The 19082-nt window shown below is 37.8% G+C and overlaps 1 protein-coding gene across 1 annotated transcript in view; it reads left to right on the top strand.

Annotated features, from left to right (window-relative positions):
- The first annotated feature begins 4179 nt into the window (after positions 1-4179).
- The window catches only part of HNRNPLL (heterogeneous nuclear ribonucleoprotein L like), a 30693-nt gene continuing 15790 nt past the window's right edge, over positions 4180-19082 (top strand). Inside the window, exons 1-6 of the mRNA XM_006151356.3 lie at positions 4180-4298; positions 8108-8345; positions 9376-9461; positions 11504-11600; positions 11689-11761; positions 16810-16881. Of these exons, the coding sequence (XP_006151418.1) occupies positions 8115-8345; positions 9376-9461; positions 11504-11600; positions 11689-11761; positions 16810-16881 (559 nt within the window). The 5' untranslated portion in view covers positions 4180-4298; positions 8108-8114. The remainder of the gene's footprint in view (positions 4299-8107; positions 8346-9375; positions 9462-11503; positions 11601-11688; positions 11762-16809; positions 16882-19082) is intronic.

Below are 19082 nucleotides of genomic sequence, written 5' to 3'. Positions count from 1 at the left end.
CACCCACCCACCCCCGGAGGGTGGCCACGCCGCAATCCTTTCTCCATTCTCCTCTCCGGATCTTGGGCACGTACGCACATGCACCCAGAGTGAGTTAAAGCCTCCGGGTCCGGGATTCAAACCGCGGTCAACTACATGGGAGTCCAGCGACATAGCCATTACTCTAACTGCTGGTCCCAGTGAATCATTTTTTAAAGTTTATTTATTTCTCCCATGAATGACAGAGATAGACTTGTACTCCTGGCCATGGTGCATGCCTGGCATGTTCAGGGAGGTCTCTGGATAGGAATTGGAAGTCTTCCCATTTGAGGTCAGCCTTGCAGTGTGTTACATAACTTGTGTGCTGCCACCTGGTCCTGGTAATACAGAGTCCAGTCCAGTCCAGTGTAGTTTTCTGTTACTCTTTTATTTTACCTTTGTCAGCTGATTTCTTTTTTTATTTTTTTGAGAGAGAGGTTTTTGCTATAGGGCGCGTGCACTCGCCAGACAGAGAGGCAGAAAGCGAGAAATCACCCTCGGGGTATGGCCGCTCCACAATCTCTTCTCCTCCATTCTCCCCTTGGGGTCTTAGGTATGCATGCACATACACCCAAGTTTAAGCCACCGGATCTGAGACTTGAACTGTAGTTGGCTACATGGGAGTCCAACATAGCCATTACGCCAACTGCTGGTCTCCCTTTGCCAGCTGATTTCTAAGAATCAACTTAAATGACTGGCTTAATTATATCTTGTAGTTTATTTATTCTCTGATTATTTCGAGAGTGAAAGTCATTATTTATGCTTTAATTCTGTTCTCTAATTAAGTATTTAGGTATTACTTAGAGCTCTCTTCCTACTTTATTGTCCTCCAGTTATATGAAGTCATTGAGAAAGTCATAACATGTTTTTTTTTTTTTTTAGGTTTTTGCTGTAGGGCATGCGCTAATCAGAAAGACAGACAGAAAGCTAGAAATCACCCCCTGGGGGGGATGGCCATGCCACAATCCCTTCTCCTCTCGAGATCTTGGGCACACACGCACACACGCCTGGCATGGGTTTAAGCCACCAGGTCCAGGACTTGAACCATAGCCGACTACATGGGAGTCCAGCAACGTAGCCATCATATTACCTGCTGGTTCCCATGATGTGTATGTCTATGCAAAAATGTATCATGACTTTCCTGTTGACTCAGTATTTAAAAATTAATGGTGATAATTCACATTTGATTGTTGAGTTTCTTTTTTTGGGGGGGGGAGAGGTTTTTGCTATAGGGCGCGTGTGCTCGCCAGAAAGACAGAGACAGAGAGACAGAAAGCGAGAAGTCATCCCCCCAGGGTGATGGCCACGCTGCAATCCCTTCTCCTCCATTCTCCTCTCGGGATCTTGGGCACGCACGCACACATGCCCGGCGTATAAAGTAATTGCAATGCAGGCATACTTTTCTTTTCTTTCTTTCTTTCTTTTTTTTTGGGGGGGGAGAGGTTTTTGCTATAGGGCGCGTGTGCTCGCCAGAAAGACAGAGACAGAGTGACAGAAAGCGAGAAGTCACCCCCCCCGGGGGGGGGATTGATTGTTGAGTTTCACCTAGGTAGAGTCTCATTTGCTACATTGCTTAACAGAGTGTTGGTTTATGTAGGGTATACTCAGAGTGATTCTTTTCAAACTTAGTGGCATGTAATTAATATCTGTTTAACCATGGAAAAGACTGAACATAAACAATCAAAATGAAATACCAAGGATAGAATTACTGTTTAAGAAGCACTAAATTTATTTGTCTTATTAGCCAATAGTGTATGAGTGGCCCCATGAGACCAGCAGGTAGTATGGTGGTTAAGGCGCTGCATCCCACATGACCAACTGTGGTTTAAATCCCAGACCCAGTGGCTTGAAAAAAAAATTGCTCTGCCTGTGTGCATGGGCACGTGTGTACCCAAAATCCCAAGAGGAGAATGAAGGAGAAGGGATTGAGGTGTGGCCATCCCCCTCTAGGGGGTGATTTCTCACTTTCTGTCTCTGTCCGTTCTGTTCTCTGGCAAGTGCATGTGCTTGATGGCAAAAACAAAATAGGGAGAAGTTCTTTCTTTAAACCCTGGCATAATTTCTTTATTGGTAGGATGCACCATTTGTTACATTTTCTTTATAATTTCCATTATAAAGGAAAAAGTCTTGAAAGAGCAACTAGTGAGTCTTCTAGAATAGCCTTAAAGGAACTTCATTTTCTAAAAATGGTTACTTTTAATAGTAAATTATTAGTGCTTTCAGTTTAGTATGTAAGAGAAAAAAATATCTAATGAATTTCCTTTTGTAAATATATGGATTGTACATGGAAATGGTTTAAGTCGTGATGCAAAAGCAGTCCCCAACAACATTTGTACGTCTAGATCTTTGTATTAATAGAACTTGAATATGTGAAAGAGCTATGAAGGCCCTTAGGAAAGCTCATTACAAAATGGAATTAAGGTGTGAGTTTATTTTGGTGCAAAACATTTTTGAAATCCTCCATCCGTGAGTTTTCAAAGTACACATTTTCCACGAACTTTTGAAGAGCTCATATTTGCATTTTCAGTGTGATTCTTACAGATGTTATATATTAAAAGATAAACTTTAAGGATCCTGCTTGGTGGTTTAGCAGTAATGCATTGCTCAAGCAAAGCTGGATCCATATGGAAGAGCATAGATTTGATTCCCTGGTTGGCCTGTACACACATTGTACATACTCAGCATCCTGGCTGGTTGCAGAGTTGTGGTAGGGTGGATTGCACTGTGAGACCTATTTGCGTGTGATTGGCTTTGGCTTTCTCCCTTTGTCATGCCCATGAAAGAAATAATAGTAACATAAACTTTTAAGACTACATACTTACATACTTAGAGTTCGAAGTATTCTTCTGGGCATATTCGAAAGATAGGCAATACTCCAGAGAAACCCAAGAGGGCTTACTTGGTATTTTTGAGTATTCCTTCATTAACAAATATGGTACCTTGCATAAATTTAGCTTGTCACATGTACTGCTAAGTAACTTCAAGCTACAGTGGGATTATATAACCAATTGAGTAATAACAAAAGTACTACTACTAATAAAATGTAATATTACATTATAGGAGAAATAATATAATCTTAATATTAAAAATTTTTTTGATTGGAATTATTTTATTATTTTGGACTACGTGAGAAATTTGATTTTATGGAGTTAAAACTATGAAATTATGAGTATTAAAAATTAATAGGGGACCAGCAGATGGTGTAATGGTTATATTACTGAACTCTCATGTGACCGTGGTTTGAGTCCTGGACTCATGCTGGGTACATATACACGTGTGTCCAAAATCCCGAGAGGAGAATGGAGGAGAAGGGATTGAGGCGAGGCTATCCCCCCCGGGGAGTGATTTCTTGCTTTCTGTCTCTCTCTGGTGAGAGCACTTGCCCTATAGCAAAAATCTCTCTAAAAAGAAAAATTATGTAATAGTAGCATGTCCTATGAATCTGCTAAAATTGTTTTAGATATCTCTTAACGTTTCAAATAAGTCGTTACTGAGCTGGCTTTATAGCCTAGTGGTTAAAGAATCTAGATCCCACATGGCCACCTGGTTTGAATCTTTGCCCTGGTGGCTTGAAAAGCATGTGGGGCTTGTGTGTGTATGTGTCTAAAATATGTACAGTATGGAGACATGGAGAAGGAAGGAATTGCCCTGTGACCACGCTTCATTAGGGTGTACTTTCTCCCTGTCCCTCTTGCTCTTTGTGTTTCTCTCTCTCTGATTAGTATGTACTCTGAGAGAAAAAGTTACTAGCTTTTATATACTTTTTTAAAAAGAATTATTTAAATTTGTTGGTTATTTTAAAAATTTACTCTAGGCATGCATGCTCATCAGAAAGAGAGGGAAGTGAGAATGCCAGCTACCAGGTCTGGGATTTGAACAATGGTTGGCCATGTCGGAGTCCAACCACCACACCACCTGCTGGCCCCAACTTTTTTATACTTCTTACTGAGATGGAAAGCTAGTTTTTGAGAAACTAAAAATTTCAAACCACACAGTAAATTGATCACTTTATTTTCAGGACTTCTTGCTCATTTGTAAATTATATTTTATTTTTATTATTATTATTTTTGATGGTTGCTTAGTGATGCAGAGTTGAATTTACTAAAAGGTGCAGTTTAGACTTTTAATGTTTTAACTGGAAATTATTTTCTTTTTTGCTAGGAGGCAGGTGGAAGTCATCATAAAGTTTCTGTCTCCCCTGTTGTCCATGTCCGAGGACTCTGTGAATCTGTGGTGGAAGCAGACCTTGTGGAAGCTCTGGAAAAATTTGGGACAATATGGTAAGGATAATCGGGGCTTCATGCCAATTGTAAACAGTGCGGTAGAATAAGCCTTGCTTGATGCTTAGCATGGTATATATTAAGTTTGCCTCTACTATTTCTTTGGAACCTTTTAAGTGTCTGTTATTTTTAACCTTCTTGGGGTGGTTCATGGGTGTGTTTCTGTGGCTCTGTGATCACCCATCATTCCCCGGCAAGACCGAATGAAAATTATGTGCATTTTTCATCTGATTTTCAAATGGGTCCACGATTCCTTCTGAAATGCAACTTTAAACCAATGAGTTTATTATACCTTTTATCTTCAATTTTAGGTAACTGTTGTTTTTTTGGTTTGTTTGTTTATTTTGTAATATTTAGGAATTAATTGGCAATTAAAAGTAAGTAGATTAATATAGACATATGCTCAGGTGTGTGTGTTGCTTGAGTTCTTAATGCAGATCATGACTAGTCTTTTTTTTTTTTTTAATTTGAGTCAGTGTGTAGCATGGTGGTTAAGGGGCTGGATCCCACATGTCCAACTTTATAGTTTGGACCTGTGGCTTGAAAATAAACACTGGGCTTTCATGTGCCCCAAATCCCAAGAAAATGGAGGAGAATGCTACATGGCTGTCCCCCTCTGGGGATTTCTCACTTTACCCCTTTCCGTCTCTCTCCCGCACTCTCTTTCTGTCTCTCATCTCTCTCTGGCCATCTGACAAAATAAAATTACCAAAAAATTGTGCACCTAACAATTTAAGCACATGTTAGTGTAGTGTCTGTCACATTTTAAAATTTATCTTTCTTTATGTGATGCTACTTTTCTGGGTTATCTTTTTCACTTTTAAGTTTGCATATTGCTCATTTCTTATTTTAGTTATAGAAGGCAGTTTTACTGTGACAGTTTTTTAAAAACATTTATTTATTTACTTCATGAAAAAGAGAATGAATGAGTCACCTCCACTGCCTCCATGCTGCAATCCACCTTAGCTAGCCTGGATCACAGGCTTGTGTGCTAGTGCCCCTGGCATGTACAGAGAGACCCCAGTGCCTTCCCATGTGGGTCTAGTTGCATTATTACTGTGCTACCATCTGGCCTTAGTTATAAGAGGAAAACATTTATTTCTCTAGCCTGGACCTGATTCCAAGGTTGTTGTGTTTTTCATATGTAAAACTCTACTAGAATCTTGTTGAGGACCCTGTTTCTAAAGGAACTGTTTTCTCTCCTGGGTTGGTAATTCTTTAAAACCAGGCCTTTTGTTGCCGTATTTACTTTAATTTTGAATGGGTGGGAAAGCTAACAAACCTCCTAAAATCACAAATACTGATTGAATACCTGCTGTGTGCCAGACTTTGTTTGTTTGTTTTTGAGGATGTAAAGATGATTGAGGCAAGATCTATACAAAATGCAGTATTACTGAGTACCTACTGGGTCAGGAACTCTTGCTAAGCTCTTGGTATACAGTTGATTTACCCTTGATACCCATTCTCGAAGTTTTACAAATGAGGAAGGTGAGATTTAAAAGAATACTTTGCCAGTCTGTAGTGTGGTCTTTGTCTTACTGATACTGTACTATTTGTCAGTTTCTAAAGTGTAGCAGTAGGTCCTGAATACCTGAGAAGTAATATCACTGAGAACCTGACTTGATGTTAGTTCTCTCACTTTCTGCTATTACAGAAACCATGTTAATTGTATTAAAAAAAATTTCTTTTTAGGAGAGATTTTTCCTACAGGGTGCGTGCGTTCACCAGAGAAACAGAAAGCAAGGAGGGATGGCCATGCCACAATACCTTTTCCTTGGTCTCATCTTGAGATTTTGCCATGCACCTGGCGTGAGTTTTAAGCTGCTGGATCTGGGACTCCAACCATGTTCAACTACGTGGGAATCTAGCGGCATAACCATTATATGATCTACTGGTCCCTTAAAATATTTTTAAGCTTCCTATGAATACAGGACATGTTGTACGTCCTGTTGTGATCCATCTGTTTGTGGTTTTTCACTTTTATTCTTTTCTTTGTTTTTCTACTCTTCATTTTGTGTATTAAAATATGGCCCCCCCAAAGTATGCTATGAAAAATAGGTCACTCAACTTCCTGCCAGTAGGCCACCATGTCAGCATATTGTCAGTTGATTATTTTCTCACGGATTATTTTTGTTTGTTTATTTATCTAAAAATTTTATTCTATTTTATTTATTCATTTGTTTATTTTTTAAAATTTTATTTATTCATTCATTTTATTTTAATTTGACCAGGGAGAGACACATGGGGGAGGAGAGAAAGTGAGAAAGCAAGCTGCCAGGTTCCAGATTCGAATCATGTGGGAGTGTCCAGCGTCTTAATCGCCATGCCACCTGCTGGTTCCCTTCATTAGTTTATTTTAATTTGACCAGAGAGATACACTGAGAGAGAGAGAGAGAGAGTGGAAAGTGAGAAAGCAAGTCAGTCACCAGGTCTGGGACTTGAACCGTAGTCAACTATGTGGGAGTGTTCAGCACCTTAACCACCATGCCACCTGCTGGCCAGGGGCCAGTGGTTAAGGTGCTAGACTTCTATATGGCTAACTGTGATTCAAATCCTGGACCTGGTGGCTTGCTTTCTCACTTTTCTTCTTTTTCTTTTTGGTAAGCACACGTGCCCTATGCCAAATTAAAGAAATAATTATTACAATAAATAAAATAAGTAATTCTTTTTTTTCTTTTGAGAGTTTTTTTTTTGTTTTGTTTTTGGGTTTTTTTTGCTATAGGGTGTGTGTGCTCACCAGAAAGACAGAGACACAGAAAGCGAGAAATCACCCCCCAGGGGGATGGCCACCTCACAATCCCTTCTCCATTCTCCTCTCAGGATCTTGGGCACACACGCACACATGCCCGGCGTGAGTTTAAGCCACTGGGTCCGGGACTCAGACCACAGTTGACTACATGGGAGTCCAGTGACATAGCCGTTACGCTAACTGCTGGTCCCTAAAATAAGTAATTCTTAAAAGAATATTTTTTCGGTCCAGCTGCAATCACGCAAGCAGTAGAAGTGCTGCTGCACCATTGCTGATGGCTGTATGGAAAGGCTGTGGTCCATGTCCTAGGTCTACTTGAATAGCTCAGTAGTGCCTGTGATTCTGGGATACTCGCTTCACTGTTCTCTTCCTCTTTTGTCCTTCCCATTGTCCTTTCCTCCTTTCTCTCCTCCTTTTTCAACTGTGGTTAGTCTGTGGTTGCTTCTGTTTATCTTTTGATTCTCTTTTTTTTTTTTTTCAATAAGATAAAAGTATAGTCAGTTCTTAATTATTAGTGTGCGCACTTGGGAAATTCAAGAGAGGTAGTAGTTTCTTCTGTTTCAAGTAGAGGTTCTGTCTCTCAACTGTCATTGAATTTATCTCTCTGGCTTTTTAAATTTGACCAGAGAGAGAGAGAAAGATAGACAGGTGCCAGGTCTGGGACTCAAACCACAGTTGGCCATGTCAGAGACCGGTGCCCTCAACTACCATGTCACCTACTGGCCCCTTATTTGGTATTTCTAATACTTCTTGGGAGTAGCAGCTTGAAAAATAAACAGGGTGGTGTCATTAGTGACTGATTAGAGAATTGTGCTTAAGGAGAGCAGGAGGTAGGTAAACTCTCAGTCACTTGGAGAGAGGCTTACACCTGCGTACAGTCTACCTAGTGTAGCACAATTTTGGGAGATGGTTGAAGAATTGACTTGCATTGAGTATAGGCAATGAAGAATACTGATCTGTGTTATTTGATACATTAAAGTCTGCTTTTACTTGATTGAGAACAAATATTGTTAACTGAATTTGTTATATTTGAGTATTCTTTCCTTATCTCCCTTTTCAGCTATGTGATGATGATGCCATTTAAAAGGCAAGCTTTAGTGGAATTTGAAAACATTGATAGTGCCAAAGAATGTGTGACATTTGCTGCAGATGAACCAGTGTACATTGCTGGGCAACAGGCTTTTTTCAACTATTCTACAAGCAAAAGGATCACTCGGCCAGGAAATACTGATGATCCATCAGGAGGCAACAAAGTTCTTCTGTTATCAATTCAGAATCCTCTTTATCCAATTACAGTGGTATGTATTTTAGTATGGCAACTATGTTCTAAGAGATTTTGCAGTTTGCCTCCAGAGTGACTAAACAGTTTTCTTCATTGCTGTCTGGATATTTGAAATATTTTTTTATTGACAGAGAGCACGTGTGATCACCAGAGAGGGAAAAAGAGGAAATAAAGCATCCTCCCCCTCCCCCAGTGGGATTTGGTCCTGCAAGATTTCTTTTTCCTTCATTCTTCTTTCCCATCATGATTTTGGGCATATGTACACACACTCCTGATATAATTTTCAAGCCTCCAGGGCCAGGTCAATCATGTAGGATCTGACTCCTTGAACTGCTGAACTGTGGAGTTGGCCTGAAAAGTTCTGTTGATTATTTAAATTAATCTTAATTTTTTTTCTTTTTCTTTTTTTGGAGAGGTTTTCGCTATAGGGCGCATGCGCTTGCCAGACAGACAGAGAGAGACATAGAGACAGAAAGCGAGAAATCACCCCCCCGGGGGGATGGCCACGCCGCAGTCTCTTCTCCACTCTCCTCTTGGGATCTTGGACACGCACTGCGCACATGCTCCTGGCATGAGTTTAAGCCACCAGATCTGGGACTTGAGCCACAGTCGACTACATGGGAGTCCAGCGACATAGCCATTACGCCAACTGCTGGCCCCACTAAGTTTTGTTATTATAGTTTAAGTGACTATAATAATGAAATATTTCAGAGTCACATTTAGAAAAAAAAAAAAAAAAATTAATTGATTTCAGTTTTGATTTATTATATATCGTTAGAGATTATTTTAGTCACCTGTTAACATAAAATTTAGGGATTAAGAGATAAGTAACAGTGTTTCTCAAATGTTTTATTAAAACTTCTGTAAAGCAGGTATGTTGTATTGGAAGGAAATAAGTTTAGATTTATTAAAGTATAACACTTTATTTAATAATAATAATGACATCTTAGACTCTTGGACAGTTACTAGTTTTAGGTAGAGCAAAATGGAATAGACCTATAATGTCTTTCTAAATGTAAAGTGACAAAATCTTTTTTCCTTCATAGGATGTTTTATATACTGTATGCAATCCTGTTGGAAAAGTGCAACGTATTGTTATATTCAAGAGAAATGGGATACAAGCAATGGTTGAATATCCTTTATTTGTAAATTTTTATTGATGTGTATGAATCTGCATAATTCATATGGTTCTTATTTTTTTCGTCCTTAAGCATTTCTAGACAAGTTGTGGTTAATTTTTCCTCCCACAATTCTAAAATGATTTTAAAATGAAACTTCCGTACCCTCAGAAAACTTTACTGATTATAAGAATAACATGGTACCATAAAACAGTTCAATCTTTCATCTTATAATGAAAAAATAAAACTATTTGGCTGTACATGCACTTGGACCTTTTTGAAATTTATCCCAAATGACCTTCTGGCTCTTTCCTAATAGTTTTAGAAGTACTAAACTTGAGCCAATGGGATTTTTTCGTTCCCTTTTTTTTTTTTTCTTCTTTAATTGCTGGAGGGCATGTGTGCTCACTGGAGAGAGACTAAGAGAGATGCAGACACAGAGAAGGAAAGAGGGAGAAAACACTCTCCGAGGATGTATGGTTGTGCCACAATCCCTTTTCCCTTTCTTCATTATGTTGAAATTTTGGGTGGGCACACAGGCACATGTGCTCAGCGTGTTTTTCCAACCGTTGTGGCTGGTACTTGAACCAGAGTTGCCCATCTAACTCTCTTAACCACTAGACCAGGGGCTAGCCCCTTACCTTTCCTTATTGACCCTTTTAAATGGTCATGGTTTACAAGGGGACTTCAAAAAGTTTATGGAAAAATGGAATTAAAGTATGAGTTTATTTTGGTACAAAAATTTTTGAAAGCCATGCATAATTTTTTCATAATACACATTTTCCATTGCATAAAATTTTTAAATTCATTTTTAAAAATTGCCAGTGAGCACATACACTGGTCAGAGAGAGGGCTGGAGGAAGAAAACACCTTCTATGGTTCATGATCACACTGTGATTTTTTTCTCCAATTCTTCATCCTGTCGTGATTTTGGGTGTGCATGTACATGCACTCAGCATGTTTTGTAAGCCACCAGGGCTGGGATTCATTCAGATTGCAGTCAGTTGTGTGAGATCTGCTCCCCTTAACCACTGGGTAATGGGGCTGGCCGTACAGAAAACTGTTTACTTAATAGTGCTTGTTTTTAATGAGGGGTTTTTGTTTTTTTATCTCTTTACCCTTATGATTTGATTTTTTTTTGAAAAAATTTATGGACGTTAGTAATTTTTTAAAAGAATTATTTTATTTAACTTATTTATTTATTTTAATGTTTTATTTTTTATTTATTTTAACTAGAGAGGGATGGAGTGAGAGAGCAAGAGAGAGAGGATCCAGGACTCGAACTGAAGTCAGCCATGTGGGAGTCCAGCATCCTTAACCACCATGCCACCTGCCGGCCCCCCAGTAATTTTTTTTTTTTTTTTTTGAGAGATTTTTGCTCTAGGGGGTGTGCACTCACCAGAAAGACAGACAGAGACAGAAACAGAAAGCAATAAATCACCCTCCAGGGGGGATGGCCAATCTTTTCTTCTCCATTTTCTTCTCAGGATCTTGGGCATGCACGCAAATGCTCCCAGCGTGAATTTAAGCCACTGGGTCTGGGAATTGAACCTTGGTCGACTCTGTGGGAGTCCAGTGACATAGCCGTTATGCCAACTGCTGGTCCCTGGACTTTAGTAATTAAAAAAAATTAAAAATTAAAAAACTATTATAAATCCCTGACTTCTCAAAAATACCTAAAAATACCGTTTAGGATTATTTGAGTTAGTTGTATGTTTTTCCTACTTTAATAAAAATATTTTCTGTTTCACGGTTGGTAGTTGTCCTTTTCTAGGGAATGGATGGGAGGGGCCACACTCTATGCCTCCCCGCCAATTTAAGAAGTAACTTAAAATGGCAAAGAAGGATTTCTGTGTAGTTTTGTTGTATTAGGTTTTCTTGGTACCCTTGATCTTAAAAACGAGTTATCCTGTTGAAATTCATCTAGAGTGTGTGTGTGTAACATTTCTAGAAATAAAAAGTTATTTCTGATTATTTTTAGCCCTTTTCTTTGGAGACAAATAATGAGTAAATATCACATACCTTTGTTAAACCAAATTTCCTTAATAGAGCTTATGTTTGAATCAGTTCTTTGTGCCCAGAAAGCTAAAGCAGCACTCAATGGAGCAGATATATATGCTGGATGTTGTACACTAAAAATTGAATATGCAAGGGTAAATATTTTTTTCAACTCTTTTACCACAGATATACTTGTGCTTTGATGATGCAATTTGAACTGAACTTTATTTTCAATCTCAACAGCCAACTCGCCTAAATGTTATTAGGAATGACAATGACAGTTGGGACTACACTAAACCATATTTGGGAAGACAAGGTAGGTATTTTAGAATGAACTTACATCTGCTGACAAATTTTTACATGCAATTAGATTCCTTTTTCTTAAGACGAGCTAGTTAATTCAAATGAAAATCTTGTTGGTGAATATTTTTGTTGCAAAAGGCCATGAAATGCTGGAAAATAACCTTGAACATTAGTGCCCCCTACTGGTATGTACTGAGCTATTTATATTTAGTTCAACAAGGAGCCCTCACATACAGGCACGCCCGCAGTTCAAGGACTTGCATTTCTCCAAGCAGCTCTCTCTCTTTGGAGGAGAGGAAACTGATTCAGAATATTCCTTACAAACTGCAGACTTGCACACTGCTTCTCTATGGAAAGGACTTTTCCCCCAAGCTGGACGAGGCATTAAGAAGGATAGAGGACTCCAACAGGCTGACTCTACACCTCATCATGCACAACATCGGCATCAGCAAAAAGCCCTCTGAAAAACTCAGACTTGCAATTCACCTTGACTGCATACTGCATGCACCATCACCCCAAGTTTTTAAAGAAGGACACTTAACAGTACTTCAGACTTGCATGGGAAGAACACCATGATAGACTGTGCCCATTTATTCAAGTTGTATGTGTATATTGGTCTGATTTCCCCTTAAAGTTTTAATTATAAAATTTTAGACTTTTCTCTAAGGGAAACTAGTTTATCTACAATGTTGTAAATCGAAATGCCCAATACTGTAACTGTTTACAGCTTAGATTTAAACTGTTAATTGGCAGATACCAGGGCCAATTTATCTACAGGTTTTGGGAATTAATGATGACCAACCAATCCACACAGTTATTAAAGGTAAAAGGATTAAAGGGTGCACACTTACTGCACTTGTTTCCTTTTGTTTTTCTCAATTGTGGACATTGAACAGAATTCTAATACAATGAAAAGATGCATTATGTGTAAAATACATTTTTCTGTGTGGTTTGATTTCTGTAAAGTGGCTGTTTATAAGTTGTCACTTTTTGTAACAATTTAAAGTTATCACTTATGTTGATTTGTGTAACTAGAAATTATGACTTTAAAATATAGTAGAAGTAACATGTCTGTTCAAGGTAGAATATATTTAAACTTGATAAATCTGAAAGTAAGAGCAATTCATTTGAGATGCATTTTCACCAATAGATTTCATGAGCATAGGTTTGACTGATAAAATTGTTCAACTAACTGTGTGGCAATTCTGGAATATACAAATTACAATGTGGATCTTGTAAAAACAAGGGGGCTGCAGTATTGGCTACATCTAAACTACAATATTAGAGTTTGAAACACGGATTAAAAATTCAATATGAATATGCTTGTAAAAACCAGTAGCTAGAAACAAATTCCATGGCATCCAGAATATCTTGGACAGTGAGTATGCTATAGTGCATGTACTGTAGCAAAAGAATAAATAAAAGATGTAATGATCCTTTGCATGTTCAAATATTGAGAACTTTTAGATGATTGGCTCCTTTAACTCTCAATTTCCAGGAAATCATCTTTATGTGTTTGTTTTACAATGCAATTTTGGCTAGAACCCCACATTTTTCACCAACAGAAATCTACTTGGCCTAATCTTGGTTCAGTTGATCCAGTATTGGAAAACAAAGCCTTAGCACTCAAACAATAGAATAAGTGGCTGATGAGAAATCTCTCACTTCCATCAATTTGTAGTGAGTTATTATTATTTTTAGCTTATTTGAAATACTGAGTTTTGGTTGCATTTTTCTTAATATCTTAAAACATTTTACATGCTTTTATTTTAATGGTGTTTACATGGTTTTTAAAAGAGCTCTAAAGTTTACACAAAGCCAGCTTTAGAATAATATTTCATGGGAACCAGCAGTTAGCGTAATGGCTATGTCACTGGACTCCCATGTAGTTGACCGCAGTTCGCGTCCCGGACCCGGTGGCTTAAAACTCACGCCGGGCGCGTGTGCGTGCGTGCCCAAGATCCCAAGAGGAGCATGGAGAAGAAGGGATTGCGGCGTGACCATCCCCCATGGGGGGCGATTTCTCGCTTTCTTTCTGTCTCTTGTCTCTCTCTGTCTGTCTGGCGAGCGCACGTGCCCTATAGCAAAAATCTCTCCAAAAAAAAAAAAAGAATAATATTTCATTAGAATTCTAGTCAGTGCAGTTTAGAAATGTGTAATGTAACTGGATATTTAAATAGTGAAATACAATTAGAAGTAAACCAAGTGTAATTGTGCCTTCAAGTGAAACAATTGTTTTCTAATTCTTTACAGACAGGTTTTTGGCAACACTGGCAGTTGACATTTTTATTTCTGTAGTAATCGTCACTTACACACAGGTTGATAGATAAAACTTTTTAGCTGCTATTCCCAAATACTTTCATATAACTTCTTTTTACCAAATTAAAAATAGAAGCCTTTTAAAAATATAACCTAATTTTTTTTTTAAGAGAGATTTTTTGCTATAGGTTGTTTGTACTCGCCAAAGAGACAGAAAGCAAGAAATCACCACCCCGTGGGGTGGGAGGATGGCCACACCACAGTTCCTTCTCCTCCATTCTCCTCTCGGGATCTCGGCCATGCATGCACACATGCCCAGTGTGAATTTTAAGCTACCAGGTCAAGGACTTCAGCTGTTGTTGACTATGTGAGAGTCCAGCAACGTGACCTTACGACCTTACACCATCTGCTGGTCCCAAAAGCATAGCCTTTTTTAAAAGTTATTTATTTTATTTGTTGTTATTATTATTATTTAATTTGGCCAGAGAGAGACAGAGGGAGAAATGGAAAGTGAGAGAGCAAGCTGCCAAGTCCAGGACTCAAATCGTGGTCAGCCATGTGGGAGTCCAGTGCCCTTAAACCACCTGCTGGCCCCTTCCCTAATTACATTTTAGTGCAAAGAATCCTTAGCCTGGACTCCAGGGAACCTCCCCAGAAATGTTAAACAAAACTTGTATATAAGTACATCTTTTGGAGGAAAAAGTCTATAACTTTCATCAGATTATCAAATGAAAATATGAAAGCTTACTAACTATCTAGAGACTGATATATTCAATGCTTGACTTTTTTATGTAACCTTATATTAGATAGCGAATGCTTCAGATAAAGCATATTGTTAATAATGAGACTGTGTGGCTGAAAAATAACTTGGAGATCATCCATTCTGCTCCATTTTATTAATGAAGATGTTGAGTTTCTGTGATTATACAGCATGTTAATGGTTAAGTTGGAATCCTGATTATGGCCCAATTCTTTTCCCAATAAAATAAGCACACTATTAACTATTTCAGTAAAACTGAGTTATGAAGACAAGACATTATGGTGGTTTCTGTTTTAAGATTCCTACATTAGATAAGGAATTGTATTTAGTGTTCGGTGGCATATGCTTAAGTAGACGAATAGTTACAGAATGAATTAGTGAACTGGATTGATACAAGAGGAGTGAGACTTGATGAGAGAATGCTGAAAGTCATGTAATGAAAGGAACTGAATATTTAGACTAGAAAATAAATTACTTTGGGGAAATGGGGGAAGGTCATATTAACTTGTTCAGCATTTGGAAGAGTTTTCAGATGAAGACTGATAAATCTGTGAGGCCCCAAATGGAATAGAGTAAGAGTAGACAATCAATTTCTATGTAACATAAAAATTGTCTCACAATGTAGGACTATCTGAACATGGAAGGGAAGGTAGTAAGTACCTTGTTACCAGTTTTGGGTAGGCAAAGGCTAGATAATCCCATTTGATAAAGATGATGTCAAGAGAATTTTTACATGAAAATCAGAACTAGATGACCTCTTTAATCCCTTTCCTTTTTTTTTTTTTTGTTTTAAAGAATTATTTTATTTAGCTTGCTTTATTTATTTTTTAATTTGACCAGAAAGGGACAGAGTGAGAGTAAGAGGGAAAGTGAAGCAAGCCTCCAGGTCTGAGTCTCGAACCACCGTCAGCCATATGGGAGTCCAGCACCCTTAACCACCATACCGCCTGCCGACTCCTAATCCCTTTCAATGCTATAACTTGCAATAGGTAATTCAAACTACATTTCTTTAGACTGAAGTGAAAATTAAAGTATTTCTCGTCTCCCATAGACTTCATTTGTTTGATGACTAAGGAATTTTCAAGAGCTTCTTGGAATTTTCAAAGATTGGAATCGTAAGATACATATTTAAAAAAATCTTACTGGGTGTCCTACTTTGATCAGAAAGCTGTCTGAAAGAATTACACAATGATTTTTAAAACTTACTAGCCAACATAGGAAGTTCTATTTTAGAAACCTGCAAGTAATTTTTTTATTGATGTCTCGAATTAGATTTGGTGGGGAAATTGGCATGCCTTCTCTGAAAAAATAGCTAGAATAAAAATTATCCTTTAGAGTATTGTAGTACTTTCATCCAATAATGTAGCCCCCTTGGTTAGCTTTATCTTGGCATATTTAAACTTTGGGTTGCTCATAGTTGTGTCTGGTGTTAAGGTCTATAGTGAATGACCTATCTGATTCAATATGAGCCAGTGATGTGCACATTTTCAGCTCTCAAGTCAGTAGGTGTAAATATGTGTATATACATATAAAATACTCTGTGTTTACTGATTGTGAAACCATGTAATACAGGTTGTTGTTGGCTTATGCTGAAACTTCTTGAAAGAAGCCCACTTTGAAAATGTGTTGCTGTTGAAGCTAATAGTATGATTCAGGTACTGTCTTTCAAAAGTACTGCACTTAAAGCTTGTTTTAAAGACATGTATTGGTTTAAAACTTCTGTACGGTGTCAAACGCTAGTATCATGTACATGCATTTTCTGAAAGGTATCCATTCTCCCCTTAAATTTGAAAGTGTGATTGTATTTGGCATTTGCCAAAAAGATATTTTCAAGTCAAGTGGAATTTGTTAGATAGAATTATTATTTTTTTTAACTTTTGATGTTTGTATTTAAATTGGATACGAATGGATGTTTAAAGTTAACCAGGAATCACATTTCTTTTATGAACTGTAATGGATGTTTTGAATGGATGTTTCCCATGTGAGAACTGTTAAGTATTTGGGTCAAAATTGTTAAAACCATGTTTCTACTTTTGTGTCAGATAGAGGAAAGGGTCGCCAGAGACAAGCCATTTTGGGAGAACACCCTTCTTCGTTTAGACATGATGGCTATGGTAAGTTTGTCAAGGCAGAAGGAAGATGGTATAGATGAACTATTAGATAGAATTTTTGCATTTCTGATGAAGAGTGGAACATTTCTTGTTTCTGTGTTTCTCCTGCTTACCTGACTTGGTTTATGTGGGATCATTTTCTTTTAATGTATTCCCAAGGAGTTGTCTAAATCCCTTTTTTCTTAGGGGATTGATTAATCAGATAACCTTTGAGATAAATAAGAACTATTGGTTGGTTTACCTTGGATTTGTAAAGGGCTTTGGCCTGTAAGAGGACCAAAAAGAAGTACTATTGCGCAGTAAGTTTGGATTTTTTTTATAACAGCAATTATGAGTGAGCAAAAGGAATTTTCAGTAATAAAGGCAGAGAAAGGACAGGGTATTTGTCAGAAAGGAAATATGCCTCTGGCTAGACATTTACTTCTTTATTTCTGCACTCTACAGTTGGTATTCTGGCTTTGGTTAAATTTGTTTTGTCTAATTGTCCTTTTAAAACTTCTCAGTTTTTACTGTTTGTTTTGTTGACGTGAACATGCAACTTAGAATAATAATCTTCCCCAGGAAAGTTAGTTATCAGACATTGTAAGTAGATGTTGAGAATTGTTATTGATAAGACTTTAAACTGGTTATACATTGTCTTAAAGTATTTTTTAGTTTTCAGTGGTAGTTATTGATCTTGCCTATTCTGAGCCTTAAAGATGAAGTATAATATTATCAAAAGTGGTAGAAATAGTTGGATTGCATTCTTGGGATTTATCATGGAAAAGTCCACTGCCTATTGTCCCAAGTGTTTTCAAATTACGTATGTATTTGAATGACCATTGTTAGCTAAGTTTTAGCTTACTTCATAGTGTTTTTTTTTGACTCCTGGTTTATCATGTGTGTGCGTGTGCATTTGTTCAAGATTCCGTAGCAGTCTGTGTGGTGTGGTAGAAGAGATTGAGGCAATCTCTGTTTTGTCAAAGCAATAAGCAGTATAATGTAAAAATCTTACTACAGTTGTTTTAATGGTTGTACTCCTTGATTGTTTTTCTTAGTTGTCCCTGTAACAGAGTAGATACAAATGGTCATATGGTAGTTCTTTTTTTTTCGACCAGAAGGTGTGTGCACCCAGGAGGATGTTTGCGCCTGCCAGAGAGAGAGAGAGAGAGAGAGCCAGCCAGCCCCTGGGGCTGGGATTCCCATGTAGAATTCAGTTCCCTTAATCAATAGGCCAGAGTCATCCCACGTCACATGGTAGATCTGATCCTTCATTAAAGAAACTTTTCTTGTGAACCTATAATGCTTTACATAATAGAAAGCAGCAAAACAAATTGTTAATTACAAGTGTGTAGTTCAGAGTTAAATGTGGCAGTCACCCGAAGGCTAAAAACTGGTTTAAGTGTTTTGCCCTAGGGGATTAGAAAAATCTGTGAAAAAAAAATGATGAGAAATTCTACCGTAGTACTGTTGAAAGAGATTATTTTCTTAGTATAAGTTTTCAAATTTGACTTCTGTTATAAAATACATTTTACTGAAAAATATAGACAGAAACATTATATGCCACATAAGAACTTTCTATTTATGGGGTCCAGTGGGTAATGTTGAGGTTAAGGCACTGAATCCCACATGGCCCACCATGATTTGTGGTCCCAGACCCAGTAGCTTGAAAATTATGGCAGGCACATGTATGCCCAAAATCCTGAGAGGAGATTGGAGAAGAATTGTGGCATGGCCATCCTCCCAGGGGATGATTTCTTACTTTGCCTTTCTTTGTCTTTCTCTGGCTAGCCCACAGGCTCTACGACAAAAACCTAAACAAACACATATAGAGAAAACAAGCAAAAAAAACATTTTTTTTTAAATCTCTATTTTGGAATTCCTTAATAATTTCCTGCCCTAATTGTGTGTGTAATTTTAATTGTAAGCTTACATAAAGGGAAATACAGAAGTCTATGGAGTAGCAGTTGTTAACTAGGGATCATCGAGGTTCTGAAGAGTCTTGCTGAGGAGTAGTTGTAGTGGGATGAGGTAGGGGGTATCCATTCTGAGCCATACATTTAATTATGAGTTTATTCTAATTTCCTAGGAAAGTAAGGAGAATTGGGTATAGGAAGAAAGAGATAGTGAATAAAAAGAGATGGAGAACAGAAGATGAGGAAAAGGAAGGAAAAACAAGGAAGATGTTTAGGAATGTTGAGCATTTTTATAGATAATGCACATAA

The sequence above is a fragment of the Tupaia chinensis genome, unplaced genomic scaffold (assembly GCF_000334495.1).
Source record: "Tupaia chinensis unplaced genomic scaffold, TupChi_1.0 Scaffold000317_1, whole genome shotgun sequence".
NCBI classification, from domain to species: Eukaryota; Metazoa; Chordata; class Mammalia; order Scandentia; family Tupaiidae; genus Tupaia; species Tupaia belangeri.
This window is presented reverse-complemented; position numbering and strand designations above follow the sequence as displayed.